This window comes from Schistocerca gregaria, chromosome X (assembly GCF_023897955.1).
Source record: "Schistocerca gregaria isolate iqSchGreg1 chromosome X, iqSchGreg1.2, whole genome shotgun sequence".
Taxonomy (NCBI): domain Eukaryota; kingdom Metazoa; phylum Arthropoda; class Insecta; order Orthoptera; family Acrididae; genus Schistocerca; species Schistocerca gregaria.
In genome coordinates, this window is record NC_064931.1 from 115,995,929 (window position 1) to 116,012,605 (window position 16,677).

The 16,677-nt window shown below is 39.1% G+C and overlaps 1 protein-coding gene across 2 annotated transcripts in view; it reads left to right on the forward strand.

Moving 5' to 3' along the window:
* Positions 1–16,371, forward strand: part of LOC126299380 (GTPase-activating Rap/Ran-GAP domain-like protein 3) — a 1,486,407-nt gene extending 1,470,036 nt beyond the window's left edge. For both annotated transcript variants that reach the window (XM_049991244.1, XM_049991245.1), the window contains exons 22-23: positions 9,589–9,982; positions 13,008–16,371. In XM_049991244.1, the coding sequence (XP_049847201.1) occupies positions 9,589–9,982; positions 13,008–13,285 (672 nt within the window). In that variant the 3' untranslated portion in view covers positions 13,286–16,371. The remainder of the gene's footprint in view (positions 1–9,588; positions 9,983–13,007) is intronic.
* The last annotated feature ends 306 nt before the right edge of the window (positions 16,372–16,677 follow it).

The following is a 16,677-nucleotide window of genomic DNA, read 5'->3' on the forward strand; positions in this document are numbered from 1 at the left end:
AAAGTGTTACATGCATAAGATTATCACAATAGATGATACAGTACTACCCATACCATGCCATTGATTCCTTTGTAATATTTTCCAAAAACATGAAATAAGTTGATGTGAAACCGTGCCTAAACATTTCAGGGAAACAATCATTGAATTTTTCAGTACCTAGTTCCAAGAAGTCAGAAAGTGGGACACTGTTAAGATATGAAAGGGCATCAAAATGGACATATTCATTTACCAGAGCTGGAGTTGACTGAGGCAGTGTACAAAGTGACTTTAGCTGCGAGTGTAGTGTTTGCACTCCCCTTCATATTTACTGAGAATGTGTTTCATGTACACTGAAGAGCCAAAGAAACTGGTACACCTGCCTAATATCGTGTAGGATCCCTACAAGCATGCAGAAGTGCTGCAACATGACATGGTATGGAGTTAATGTCTGAATTAACGCTGGAAGGAACTGACACCATGAATCTTGCAGGGCTGTCCATAAATATCCATAAGAGTACAAGGGATGGAAATCTCTTCTGAATAGCACGTTGCAAGGCATCCCAGGTATGCTCAATAATGTTCATGTTTGGGGTGTTTGGAGGCCAGTGGAAGTGTTTAAACTCAGAAGAGTGTTCCTGGAGACACCCTGTAGTAATTCTGAATGTATGGGGTGTTGCATTGTCCTGCTGGAATTGCCCTAGTCCATCAGTATGCACAATGGGCATGAATGGATGCAGGTGATCAGATAGGATGCTTACATACATCTCACCTGTCAGAGTCATACCTCGACATATCAGGGTTCCCATAACACTCCAACCACACATGCTCTACACCATTACAGAGCCCAGATGGGTCGTAAAGCTTTGTGTATGCAGTCATCAAGGGTAAATGAGTGGGCCTTCAGCTCCAACAGCCCATATCAATGATGTTTTGTTGAATGGTTCATGCACTGATACTTTCTGATGGCCCAGTATTGAGATCTGCAGCAATTTGCAGAAGGATTGCACTTCTGCCATGTTGAAGAATTCTCCTCAGTCATAGTTGTTCCCATTGTTGCAGGATCTTTTTCCGGCTTCTAACAACCCTACCACAACAAAGGTCAAAATCTTAATAACAATTGTGGTGTTGCTCATTCTGCTAAATACTGCATTATCGGGCAACAACAATAATATTATGTGGCAGGTGTCATTACAGCACAGTTAATAGTCATTTCATGTAATAATGAAAAAGCTAGGCACTCATCTTTTTGTGTTTCCCACACTGGTCTCATCATAAAATTATGGCTCAGTCATTGGAAATCTAGGTGGTTATGATTCCAAGCTCAGATGCAAAGAGGCCTAGGTTTTATTCTGCTATATTCAAAAGTTTTGTAGATGCGCTACACAAATCATTCTTGGAGATTACACTGTTGCAGGTACTTTTGCAGGACAATGGTGATGTAAAAAAATAATCAGCACTCTGAGTTTAAGTTACACTTCCTTTTAATTGCTTTTATTGCAATATCACGTAAACACAAAACATCACTTCACAATACAAAACATACATGAAAACATCTTCCTCACAGTCACTGTTAAAGTTCACATTTTATAAGCTGACGACAATATTCATCTTTGCAACATGACGTCCACGACTTGACTTTCTCAAGGTCCGACTCTCTAACAAGTTAACAACTAACTAACAATCGCTTACAAGCCCAAAAATCAGAGTTACAAGTATGTCAAAGATCATAGTGACAAAAGAAAAAATACACATAAGAATAATATCATTGCAATATAAACATATCGATGTATCACAAATGAAATCAAATCTGAATGTTGTCTCAGAAATATGTCAACTACTTTGCAGAAACACAGTACAATATTACTGGTATTGAGAGGTTCAGGTGAGGTACCATAATGATTACGTAATTCAAGTATCATTACAGGCTGCAGTGATGTTGGAGATTTGATGTTTTACCAGATTCTTGATACTTACAGAACACTCATGAAGTGGTCAGATGGGAAAATCGCTACCTCAGAGATGCTGTGTCCCATTGCTCGTGCACCGACTATAACACCACTTACATCTTGATAACCTGCCATTGTAGCAGCAGTAACTAATCTGACAACTGCACCAGACATTAGTTGTCTTATATAGGCATTGCCCATTTACATATCTTTGTATTTGAATATGCATGCCTATACCAGTTTCTTTAATGCTTCAGTTTATTTTGCTCACTGATATTCATGCACTCTAATATTACTAACCATGGATCTTAGATGAATGCCCTTCTTGTGTACTGTAGGAAGCACATACAGTCCTGATGATGCAGCTACTCATGTTCTAAGAGCCATAAAGTGTTAGATGGCTAGCCTGATGCACTGAGAAGAGTTATCATCTTCCTCTTGTAATGTACTTCTTTCACACTTATATGCACAAGTCAAAATAATCCCAGACAAAAAACCAAAATTGGAACTATGCTTCTATGATTAGCTACATAAATCATCATATTTCATCCAGCACAACGTCTGCATGTTTTCAAGTATCCAAATATAAAGGGTATTTAAAAAGAAACTAGACAGATGAATTATTACAGAAACCAGTACCTGTATGTTATAAGTATTGACCCTGGCTGTTGAGACACTTGTCCCACTGTGACAAAAGGCGGTGAATGCTATCTCATAAGATTCCTGGGGCTGTGATGTTAACCAGTTCTGCACTTAAAGATGGATGTTGTCGTCCAAGGTGAATTGTTCATCCCTATGCTCACGTTCTTCTTTGACCAAGAATGCCTCCTTCTGATTCGTTTCCTGCAGCATGGGACAACAGTGAATGCCCAGCATTATTTGCAAACCTTAACCACCCTTCTCCAAACAACCAAATCAAAATGACCAGGCAATCTCACCCGTGGAGTCATTCTGCTCCACGACAATGCAAAGCCTCATATGGCCAGCTACTCATGGCACTCCTACAGAACTTCAAATGGGAAGTTCTTGGCCACGCTCCATACAGTCTGGACCTGTCCCCCTGTGAGTACATCACTTTTGATCCCCTTAAAAAGGATCTGAGGAACAAACGATTCATCTCGGACAACGTCCAGATGTATATGTGGAACTGGTTAAAATCGCAGCCCCAGGAATTTTATGAGACAGCATTCACCACCTTGTGTCACAGTGGGACAAGTGTCTCAACAGCCAGAGTCAATATTTCTAACATAAAGGTTCTGGTTTCTAAAATTATGCCTTTGGCTCATTTCTTTTTGAACGCCCTTTATAGTATTTACCATAACATTGAACATGAAGCACATTTTTAGTGTATCTACAAACCGACATTAAATACACACAGTGTGATCATACATGTCCAAACACCCCTGTGTAGTACTGAGTTGACCACTAGATGTTGCAAGAGCCAGGAAGTATTGCGTTACCAAAAGAGAAGTAGTAACAGATGTGTTGGTCATGAAAGCTCAATGACTTCAATGATAACAATTGTTTGTATCAGCATGACAATCCATCCTGTCATGAAGCAACATCTCTGAGACAATGGTTCATGGAAATAACATACCTGTAATGGACTGGCCTATCCAGAGTCTCGACCTGAACCCAGCGTATAGTAACCGGAATTGGACGTGACCAGGAGACAGTGGCTAACTGGCCAAGGACATCAATGGTGACTTGCCGAAAGCCACAAAAGGCAATAACAACAGTGGATGAACAACAAGGCAATATGACAGAATTACAAGTCCAGGGAGTAAATCAAATGTAGCAATATCTGGCACCAAACAACCCTGTTTACAATGAACCATATGAGAGGGCTGTCAGAACATGACTGAGGTCTGGGCCGCTGCACTGTGAGCTTTATAGCACAGCTGCAGGTGCCTATAGGCTGGCAGGTGGGGTATGGCCCACATGACAGCAGTGCTCACAAATATTAGGATCACCACCTAGCGACTGTCATCTAGGTCTATGCATTCCAGTGCAGTTTTGAATTTGTTGGGCTGGGATACCAGGTCTCTCCCCTCCCAAAATGGGCTCATAGCGCCTGAAATGCCTTGGTGATGTTTCATAAGGTGAACTGGCTGGTGGCATGGTTTGTGTCCTGGTGGGGGAGCCTTCCAGGTGGAAGAAGGAAAGCGGGACGTCAGGCAGTGCACTCTGGGGATCAGTGACATGGGAGACAACTGTTGATGTGATGGATGCTGTGTGGTGAGGTAACTTCCAAACCTGTATCCCCTGCAACTGCTGATGGTGCCCTGCTGTGCAAAATTGTACTCACATGGTTGAAGGGGTTGCAAGGGCTGGTACACGAACTCCGAGTGACCCACCAATAGTCACACAGTCAGTAAGTGGGAACAGCATTGGTTGGTGTGCCGATGCTCCAAACCTCGCAGAGTAGCAACCATCATAATGCACCACATATGGGTGGCCACTACTGTAACTGGCATCCATGAAAGTTTAGCTCCATAGGAATGGGCCCAGACTGCTGAGCCTGGGGGTACTGTCCAGCATATAACATCCAGGGTTCTGAGGGCTGCAGTGCCAGGAGTTGGAAGAGAGTACGTGGCTGTCATCCATGGAGGAGCTCTGCCAGGCTGTGGTCATGGACAGGAGTGTTCATGTAGATGCTCAGGAACATTGTAAGTGCCACTGCAGTGGCAGATGTTCCCACTGCTTTCAATGTTGGTTGTTTAAACGTACACACCAACCACTCGACATCACAATTGGAGGATGGGTTAAAAGGTGGGCTAAATAGATGTTTAAATCATTGTAATTACAGGACTGTTCAAAGGTAATTGTCGTGAATTGGGGCATATTGTCAGGCAGGAGGATGTGAGGAAGCCCTTTGATGGCTAGAATCTTGGTAAGTGAATTGAATGTGGCAGTCATAGTGGTGGACACCATTCTAACCACCGGGGGTAGTTGGAGTAAGCATCCTTGACAATGAGCCACATAAGCCCAGAAAGGGACCAGCAAAGACCAGATGAATGTGTTACCAGGGACGATGATGAGTGGACCCAGGGTTGAAAGACTGAGGAGCAGCAGCCTGATGCTGGGTACATGAGGAACAGATGCACACCATGGCCTCCATGTCTTTGCTCAGTCCTGTTGTTTGGCAAGGGCTTTAATCTCTGACACACCCCAATGCTCACAATGGAGAACTTTCAAGATATGAGGGCATAAGGTAATCAGAAAGACAACATGTTAGGTATCCACCTTTGCATCCAGCAGAAGAATATCAGAAACAACAGACAAATTATGAGAAAGGTGAGCCCAGGCCCAGAGATCTGGATCAGCAGATTTGGAAAAATAAGTGGGCTACCCATGAAGCACATAGTGTGTGACATTCTGTAAGTTAGGGTCATGGAGCCCGTCTGTGGAAATGTGAATAGGAGGAAGGGGAAACCCATTCAAGGGGTGTAGCCATTCTATGTCAATGCTGAAAGAGGAGATCTCCTATATGTGAATTTAAACTTTCTTGGTGAATTTCCGTGATGAAGTCTTCTTGTGTTATCAGCTGAGTCAAGATGTCATTCTGCAGCAACATTTCAACAAGTTTCCTATTTGTCATCTTCAGGTGAAGTGTCGGGTTCATGTACGTCCAGTTCTTTACAGCCACTGAACTGCACCCTACTCTGCCTCATCTGCATCGGCACCACCAATCGTTCACCTCTGGATGGGGTGTTGCGGCCCATGGGGGGGGGGGGGGGGGAGGGGGGGGAGTGGGGAACGGGGGAGTGGGGAACAGGGGAGTGGGGATGTCAAGGCTGGTAGTGGTGAGGGCTCCCTGCATGTTGGTGGGTGTGAGCATGATGTCCTGGTGTGGATTGTCGATTCCATCTGCTGCCTTCACTGGTTTTGCATTAGAGTGCTCTTCTCAATTTTTGTCTCCACAGCCTCTTTAAAGATCAAATCACAGAACCCAGTCACCCTGCGCAACAGCACTGTTTGTTCAAACAATGCCTTGACTTGGCTGATAACCAAAGAAGATTTAATCATCAAGGAGATCTCCTTTTCGTCAAATGCTGGGTCTGGTCCTGAGGATAGATGAGAGAGCACATCTGCATTAGGGTGTTGTGAGGTAGGCTTGTAAATGGTGTAACTGTAAGAACTAAGGAAATGAGGTCAATGCTGGAGACTTTGGACTGTCCATTCTGGAAGCCACGAGTGTGGACCAAAGAGTGCTAATAATGATTTGTGGCCAGTAATGGGGGTAAATTTATCCCCAAAGACATACACACAGAATTTCTTCAAGACAAAAATGATCACAAAAGTCTCTTTCTTGATTTGTGAGCAGTTTCATTGAGCAGGTGTCACTGTCTTTGATGCATAGGCACTGGTTTGCACAGTACCATCATTGTTATGATGCGCCAGCACTTCATCAATGTCATAGGAGGAAGTGTCAGCAGCCAAAACAAGAGGACTTGATGGAGAAAAGGGCATAAGTTGGGGTGGTGAGCATAACATGTGCTGCAGCTGGCTGAAAGCATGCTCACAGACAGCCAACCACTGGAACTGAATGTGCTCTTCTTCTGCAACTGGTTGCATAATGTGTGCTGCTTGTGCGAGTAAGTTAGAATAATAATTTACTTTACACAAAAGAGCCTGTAGCTTTTATAGCTTTTGGGGACATGGAAGGGAGTCAACAGTGAAATGTTGTGGTCAGTGGGTTGACTCCAATCTTTGCTGATCAAATGCCCAAGATATTCCACTTGCTCCTGAAGAAACTGGTATATGTGTAGTCAGCACTTGAGCCCGGCATCACACAACATAGTAAAGAGGGTGCAAAGGTTGTGCATTGGGCACCCATAACTATTAAGTTTTCTAGGTAATTGATACAAGTGGGAATGGATATAGTTAACTGTTCCATGTATCTCTGGAAGGTTGCCAGAGAGGAAGAAATCATAAAGGGCAAGTGATTGCATTTGTTCGACACAAAGGGTGTACTGATGGCCATAATGCATTGCAATTCCTCATCCATCAGGAGCTGTAAATAAGCACCAGCAAGGTCTATCTTATAAAAATATTTACTACTGAGAAGCTTTGTGAGGAGATCCTCTAGACATGGCATGGGGTACACATTGATTGTTGACCCAAAATCTCCACAGTCAGAGGGAGCCATTTGGTTTCTTAACCACTATGAGGAATATGGCTCAAATGCTGGTTTTGACAGGTTCAATTAACACAGCTTGATGAAGGCAATTGAGTCTGATCTCAGCTGCCATCTGTAGGGACTGAAAGCAAATGGGCCTGACAGAAATGGGGCAGTACATCTGGATGTAGAGAAATACGTGCCTTGAAATTGGTGGTGCACCACAGGCCAGCTTTGAACAAAGATGCTAAAGAGATACAGAAGCCATCAAGTTCCTGGAAGGGAACCATGTTGGGGTACCCTGAACTTCATACATGATGAGAAACCCAAACAGCAAGAAGGCATCCATGCTGAAAATGTTGCCTGCCAAGAGACTATTGACAACAAACAGCATTATCAACCATGTAAACTTATTGTATGCTGCTGTAGTTGTGAACTGACTTCTAAGGGGAACTGAGCTGTCACCATATGTAATCATCTTGTGTGAGGGTAACACCAACATTGGGCATCCTAGGTGAGCATTCATGGGGAGGTTCACCAGGGAAACCATCACTCCTGTGTCTACTTTGAAATGAATTTCTTTCCTGAAGAAGCAACCGTTGGTTGCAACAGCTTGAATTTTGTGTGTGTGTTTGTGTTTGTTTGTGTGTCTATCGACCTGCCAGTGCTTTTGTTTGGTAAGTCACATCATCTTTGTTTTTAGATATAATAATGTAATTATCTTTTCTCATTTCTTGTAGATAATCTCTGACTTTGTTCTTTAAAGGGATTAGTTTGTGATAATATTGATTAAAATGCTTTTGACAGTACAGTTCTTAACAGTTTTTTTTTTCAAAATACTTCTTAGAAGTGACATGCACATCAGACAAACACCTTTTTATAAAGCTCATCATAACAGGAGAATGACCGGATAACATCTGAATGCATCAGCATAACAACAGAAGCTCTGAAAGCAAGTGGTGCATTTTGCATCTATTTATAACCTCTCTGTCCACACCAGAATGTTCTCTAAAAATATATTTTTAATTAAAACTGTTTACTAACTAAAACATGAATTTGCACACAATGTATGCAATTGTAGAATCTATTATTTTATCATCACTAATAGATATTATTTATTGTTTAAATTAATTTAAAATTTCTATTCAAAAGTCATAGAATTTTCAATTTTCTTCCTTTAATACTTTTTCTAAATAAAGATAACAAATTAAGGTATGTAAAAAATAATTCAAACAACTGTTGTCTCTGTAGAAATTTTTCATTATTCCAAGTTTCTTTACTTAATAATTTTTATTAGTTCCCCTTTAATAATGTGTTTTTGATTAAACTAATCACATTTTTTCAAACAGATAACCAGTACCTAAATCTTTAACTTCATCTCTTCTTCTGCACCTTCTTCTTCTTATTCTTCCATGTCTGTTCCTGTTTCTCTACAGTGTCAGCACTGTTATCCAGGTTTTGGCAATGTTAGTGACAGCTATATGCCAGATGCCCTTCCTGATAACAGTACTTGAATAATAAATATTAATTCAAATCATTTTAAAGAAAATGCTTAAAATTTTGCACTTTTTTTTGTTACTCACTATGAATGAAATAATTACTTTCATGCGGTCTACTGTACTGTGCCATACATATATAAGTTCATATCATAAAGCATAACAGAGACCTGGAATCTACCACATAATTAATGAAATTTTGCCCACCAGTCCGTCCCCAATGTACTTCCCTCTCAATGTAAATAATATAGACACCATTAAGAGTGTTGTGCCTGGTGATAAAAATATCCCATACCAATTCATGTCAAAAATACACTGCTTTGCAATACATGCAGGTACCTCATAGAAAGAAGAATGTTGCCCCACACTAAAGAAGCAGAGCAATGACTTGCTGTAACGGAAAACCAAATGAATGAACATGAAACTTCATGATCATGTGACTAATGACATAATTATATGTAAATTGAAGGTGCAGAAGAGGAGAAAGGAATGGAAACAAAGGGGATTACTGCTGTCAGCTGCATTTGGACATTACAGCCAATCCACATTCCCATCAAGCATCACCTATCCGCAGTCCCACAGCCACCTTCCCCCCACCCTCTGCTCCCGATCACCCCAATAATATGATACATGGAGCATAATTGCTGGATGAATACAATGGAGAATTTACCATATTTGTGTGTATGTATTCAAAATAATATCCATGTGTAGTGTTAAACCTAACATTGTTGAACTTAGCTGGCATGGAATACTAACTGCCAATAAATATGTTTCATTTTCAACACTTTTCCATTAATATTTATGAACTGTAAACATTATACCAAAATATCAAGTGAATTTACATCTCTTATAGTTAGGTGAATTTCATATGACCAGTTCTTTAAAATTATATGAACTGACTTGCAGTGGAACATAACAGAAAATACATTTTGATCTATTTATTCAACATTTTGTCTCTTGAACTGGTAAGCTCATTCTGTTAATTTTCCTTGTCTATACCTTCTCACTATGTGACTAACATAACTTCACATATCCTTTGTTTCAGAATGACATATACTTTGCAACAACTGCACCTGAGTTCTTTCATAACAAAGATGCCCAAGTTCATGTAGATGCTCCAGAAAAAGAGGAAACAGAGACAACAGATGTAAAGGACGGGGAAGAATCAAAAGAAGCAAAGGATGGTAAGGAAACCAATAATGGAACAGATCTGACAGATGTAAGGGATGTGAAGACTGAGAAGGATGGTAAAGATGTAAAAGATACTAAAGAACCGAAGGATGGAAAAGAAGTGAAAGAAGTGAAGGATGGTAAAGAAGTGAAAGAAGTGAAGGATGGCAAAGAAGTGAAGGATGGCAAAGAAGTGAAGGATGGGAAAGAAACGAAAGATGGCAAAGATGGAAAGGAATCAACAGCTACACCTCCATCATCACCTCAAAGTACGAGTAAACAGTATTTTATTATTTTAATTTCCCTATCAACTATAGCTTTCAGACAGTTTGAATTTGTTCCTCACATTTTGTTCATCAGTGAAAAAAAGAACAATAATGCACTATGAAGAGAAGCACAAATAACTGATGATTTCTGTTGTTTTTTATATAAGTGTTTTCACTAGGTTAAAATGCTGGAACATTTTACATCTCAGATTTCTGGGTGATGGCCCAGATTCAGTCTACATGTGATTTTCTCAAAGTAAAACTTAATTACATTCTGTTGTTCATACAATTGGGGCCAGTTCAAGGACATTTCTCCACAGAAGCAACTTATCATTTGGCACCTGCCCTGCCTCCTCCCCCCCCCTCCCCCCCTCCTTTTCCTCTTACACTTACACTTGTGGTGTCAGTTTTCACTACTAATTGTGATACCACTGTATACAAGTCGTTCACCTGTGCACCCCTGTGCCCCTTTCAGCTTGGCGCCCCAAGAGGCCATTATTAATTGTGACATGTTCTGTATAGAACTCTTACACCTGTTGCACCTGTGGCACCACTCTCAGTTTGGTACCATCAGGCAGCACCTTATGTTCTTTGGACCTTAAACAGGTCTTGTGGACACACACACACACACACACACACACACACACACACACACACACACACACACACTCACACACACATACACACACACACACAGCTAATCAACACACTATATGTTTCACTGCTATTTTTCACAGTTTCCAGAAACTGTTGACATATGACACAAAAGTATTCCTGGAAATTGTGGACAAGCCTGATCCTGTAAAATTTAATTTAAGCTGTAGTCTCTGTGTAAATTAATTCAGATGCAATAATATTCAAAATGATTAACATAGGCTGTCACATTTCTTCAGGTTTTCCTCATTATCCCCAAATCCTTGGTGATTTGGCTACCTCTACTGCTGGGTTTTATGCAACCCACAATGGCTTCAAATACTATACGGAAGATTTTCATATTCTCTCATTTGGTGCATGCAGACTATTAACCCTACAGAAAAGAATGAACGGGACTTTTTGAAGTACATTTAATGCAGTTAATTTTGTACTGGGGTGTGTCTTTGCTAGAGAGCACAGTTTACAAACTATTCAAGAAAAATGAACGAAAGTGATCTTCAAATGCATTTTCCTTGAATAAGACAAAAGCCATGGCCTCCAGTGAAAACATATCCCAGTAAAAAAATTTAACTACATTAAATTTCCTAGAAAAATATCCGGTTCATTTTCTCTGTAGGACTAATACACACATAAAAAAAGTTTTGCATCACCCCATTTCCCAGAACTCCTGAAGATAGACGTTGACTGTGGATATTGTATCACAGACAGAGGCCCTTTGACTGTTCAGAGATGCCCTAAACCTGCCCAAAGATGTAAACAACCATGAATGAACAGCACCTATTAGATGGAGGGGGTTCGACAGCCAATCAGTTCCAGTCATTCCACCAGAAAGGAGGTACACGGCTCATGTTGTCTGTAGTTCAACCATGCCTAGACAGTCAATACCACAGTGTGATCCTGTCCACATTGTTACTTTGTGCCAGGAAGGGCTCTCAACAAGGAAAGTGTCCAGGCATCTCAGAGTGAACCAAAGCGATGTTGTTCAGACATGGAGGCGATACAGAGAGACAGGAACTATCGATTATATTCCTTGCTCAGGCCGCAACAGGGCTACTACTGCACTGGATGATCACTACCTATGGATTATGGCTTGGAGAAACCCTGACAGCAATGCCACCATGTTGAATAATGCTTTTAGTGCAGCCTAAGGACATCATGTTACAACTGTGCACAATAGATTGCATGATGCGCAACTTCACTCCCGACGTCAATGGCAAGGTCCATCTTTGCAAACATGACACCATCTACCGTGGTACAGATTGGCCCAACAAGCCAAATGAACCACTCAGGATTGGCATCATGTTCTCCTCACCGATGAGTGTTACATATTCCTTCAGCCAGACAATCATTGGAGCCATGTTTGGAGGCTACCTGGTCGGATTGAATGCCTTAGATACACTGTCCAGCAAGTGCAGCAAGGTGGAGATTCCCTGCTGTTTTGGGGTGGCATTATGTGGGGCTGATGTATGCCGCTGGTGGTCATGGAAGGTGCCGTAATGGCTGCACTATACGTGAATGCCATCCTCCGACCAATAGTGCAACCATATCGGCAGCATATTGGCGAGACATTCGTCTTCATGGATGACAATTCACACCGGCATTGTGCACATCTTGTGAATAACTTCCTTCAGGATAACAACATCGCCTGACTAGAAGTGGCCCCCATGTTCTCCAGTCATGAACCCTATCAAACATGCCTGGTATAGATTGAAAGGGGCTGTTTATGGTGATGTGACCCACCAACCACTCTGAGGGATATATGCTGAATTGTCATTGAGGAGTGGCTCAATCTGGACCCACAGTGCCTTGATGAACTTGTGGATAGTATGCCACGATGAATACAGGCATGCATCATTCCATGTGGATATTAGAGGTACCTGTGTGTACAGCAATCTTTACCACCACCTCTGAAGATCTCACTGTATGGTGGTACAACATGCAATGTGTGGCTTTCATGAGCAATAAAAAGGGCAGAAATGATGTTTAGTTGATCTCTATTCCAATTTTCTGTACAGGTTCAGGAACTCTCGGAACTGAGGTGATACAAAACTTTTTTTGATGTGTGTAGTTTTCGTGTACTGAGGGAGAGAATATGAAAATCTTGCACATGGTATTTGAAAGCATTTCAGGCTGCATAAAACCCAGTACTAGGGCCAACTGAATCACCCTATATTTTTGAGTATTACAACTTCATTTAATACCTTAGTGCTACAGTTGTAATTGGTTTAGTATGAATTTATATTGCTCTTCTGAATAACTAAAGACTTCCCTTAGATTAATCTACGATGTTTTCCCACAACAAGGTAAATGATGCAATTAAATAAAATTTAGCATGTTGTGACATGAAACTGGAAACTATATCTATCTGTTGCAGCTACATCACCAGATGCTAGACCATTTCGCCTTTTCCGCATACCAATGCAGACACTGAGTGGAGCAATTCCACCCTGTGGGCGACGTTGTCCAACACCATGTGATCCAGGAAGTTCTTCAGCTTCCAGTTCTGGAGCCCGGGGTCTTGTAGTTCCTGGTGCTGAAGGGAGCTCTGCACAGAGACAGCCACTGCAAAATGAGCATGCTCGTGGCTTGAGCCGCAGCTGCTCATCCTCGCCCACACCACATCAGCCATCCTTCCTTGCACCACCAAAGTGAGGAATGTTAAAATAAAAGCCCTAGCTGTCAAAGAGTCAACCAGGTACTCAATTTCTTCATATTTTCTCACTCCTCATTTCCAAAAAGGAAACCTGCCGTACATGCAAGAGATGACTTCTCACTAAAACACAGTTTCTCCACAAAGTTTTACCCATGAAGGAAACATAAGATCAGTCCAATACATGTCAATTTACTTGTGAAAGATCCACATTTTAAAATTTTAAATGTATTTTATAACTTCCTGATCATATAATTTTTGTCAATGTCAAGCAAAATAACATGAATGGCAATTAAATCAATATTTATTGCCTATATCATCTTCCAGGGCATTTTAAAATGCAAAACTGTATTATACCAGTCTTTCACACCCTGCTACTTGTTGTGGCAGGTGTACACTATATTTCTAATCCAAAAGATGCCTAACTTTATTAAACTTATAAATTTGGAGAAACAAGCTGTCAAAAAATATTCCAGACTTGGAAACTATGTTAACAAATCGTATTCTAAATAAAAGTGGGAGCAGTTAATCTACTCTTAATGTGTGTACTCAAAAGTATTTATAGTAATATTTGTACTTCTGCAGTATTTTATCCAGGGTAAACTATTCGTATTACTGTTTATACTGTAGTTCTGTCATCAATATATTTCTTATCCGACACATAGAGTAAGGTTAATTATTGCAGTAATTACTGTGAAACAGTTGTCTGGATGCTTACTCTGCTGCTATCACAACTTTACTCAAATGTGAATACTGTGTTCTAATGTTTTAAAGGAAGTACTATTTGTTTGTGAGAAAAGAATACTCAGGTAACACTTGAGTTTAAGATATCTGTTTTATACAAAAAATATATATATTTTTGTCAATTGTTCTTAAATTTATTTGCTGAAATGAATTTGAAATTTAGTAGTTGGTATGCTGTTCTAATAGCTCGGGAAAACTTTCAAATTACATATAGCAAAGTGGAGTCCTAATGACTGCAATTTTCTTTTCAAGTCATACCAAGACCAAAAATATAGAACTGCGATTATTTCTATTTCACATCTCCTCCTGATGATAAGAGTGTATATGAAAAATGAAAGAAACATACTCCTTCTAACTGGAATGCTGTATGTCTTCATGTAATCTCTTGCTCATACTATGTAATTGCATTGGAACACATAGCTGAAGTTGTAAGGGTGAATTGTGTGGCCTGGTTGTACTATATTGATGGAAATGAAATCTGATGTGCTAAATCACATGTCAATGACACATTAAGCAAACTGCAAAAAATTGCAAACATAAATTAGTACAGTTACTGTGACTGTATTCAAAATATTGATTGCATGGTTAAAATATTTCCACATTATTTGTGCAAGCACTTCAAGTAGTATTAGCAAAATTGTCATCAATTCTGTTTGTTCACAGATAAATATTTACAATATATGTTACACAGAGCATATTATTCAATTAATAAACATGAAGATGATCTTCAAATTCTACATGATATATGTGGTGTTGATATAACATTTATTGTATGTTAAATGCATGTTCAGAGTAAATATGTATGTTAAAGCTACTATATATCCTCACAACTAATTTCAGCAAATAATAATACACTGTGTATTTTGCATGTTCTTGATGTTTGATGTTGTAATTATTTATTGTCCATAATGACATTAGTGACTATATGTCTTTGAGCATTTGCAGCCAAGTAGATGAAATACAAATTTATTGCAGGTCAATAAAACATTCCTATCAAAAATGCATTATGCTACGTTCACTTAAGAAAGATAAAAATATTTTGTGACCAATATAATGTACCTAAATCAATATTTTTCTCAGTGTTCATGTGTGCTATTGACGAATATCCTCAAAAATAGAAGTGAATCAGAAGAGAAACAACCAGTGTGTGAAATTAAAAAGGTTTCTCTGATTGATTTTTCTGTAAAACTTTTTATGTTTCTTATACATTGGTACCTTTATTCTCAAAGTTCCTTTTTTATTTCATGACATTTGTAATGCATTTCTATACAATATTTGAAAAGATTATGTTCACTGTGTCATGAAAAGCAGTAACATCTGTCCATTGGCTAAGTTACTTTCCTATCACCATGATAAAAATTGAACTCTATGTGTGGATAGATTTACAGTTCTCTGTAGAAACATGACAGAAGTGCAACTTGCAATACATGAATAGCAAAACATGAGATACATCACTTTTGATGAATCACTACACATTAGTGAGTATCTACATTTTAATGTGATTGTATTGTTGCAGTCTATTGTAACACTTCTCTGTTCCACATGTTATAAATGTGTGACTGTAGATGCAAAGACTGTCATGTATTTCTAACCAGTATTATATATTCTGTAAGAAATGGTAAACTTCAAACAAAATTAAAATAAAGTGATAAATAAATATATGTTCATTAAAATCTGTCACAGCAGAAACATACTTAATTTTCAGTTGTGAATTAGTTGCAGTTGCTAAAATTTAAGATTTTCATACCAGAATACTTCATGCACCACTTGCTGCTTCATCTGCAAAAACAAAAAGTGACACTTTCAGAAATGTTTCTTGCTTTCTTCACTGTACTGTTTCATTACCAAATTTTAAAATATGTGGTATAATTTAAATTATGTAATGTAAGCATTAAGATAAAAGTTCACCTTATATATTTTCCTATGTCTGCCTCCAGATATTTTAAATATGTTGATTTTGAGCACATTACATTTTTCTCTCTGTCAGGAAAGCCAGTTCCATTGATTGGCGTATTGGTCCATAATTTCTATGAGTACAAAAATTACATGAAGTTGTCCATTTCAATCAATACTTTTAAATGGTAAGTGTAGTTCATTTTCCACAAATGCAAAATGTATCAGTGAAAGACTGTTAATAGAAAAACAAAAAAAAGTACTTCAGAATTTCAGGTTCTTCATGTGTAAACATGGTTATTTTTTGTAGATTGATTACCACAATTCTGACTGTTTCTCAATCAAATATCAGCTCTTCCCATTAAGTATTCAAACATCTCATGAGAATCAGTTACATATAACTAGCAAGCCCATTATAAATATTTTGAGATAAATTAGAGTAATCCTTAAAGTACAGTTTAAATAAAGCATTATTTTGAGTGCTTTTGTTTGCTGTGAAACAATACTTTCTATTAGACATATGTTTAGTTGCCATATTTATAAGCAAGTATTTTTATATATGAAAGTTTGTTGATGTATTGAGCAGGTAACTAAGTCATGTATACTATTTTCATCTTGAGATAGAAGTGTTACATTGTGGCTGTATGGAAAAAAACTGAGGTTGGATATGTTACAGATATTGATATTATGAATGACATGCTATAATTGTTGCATATTGTTTTAGTGTTAAGTGAAAGTTTTTCTGATAAAAAGAATG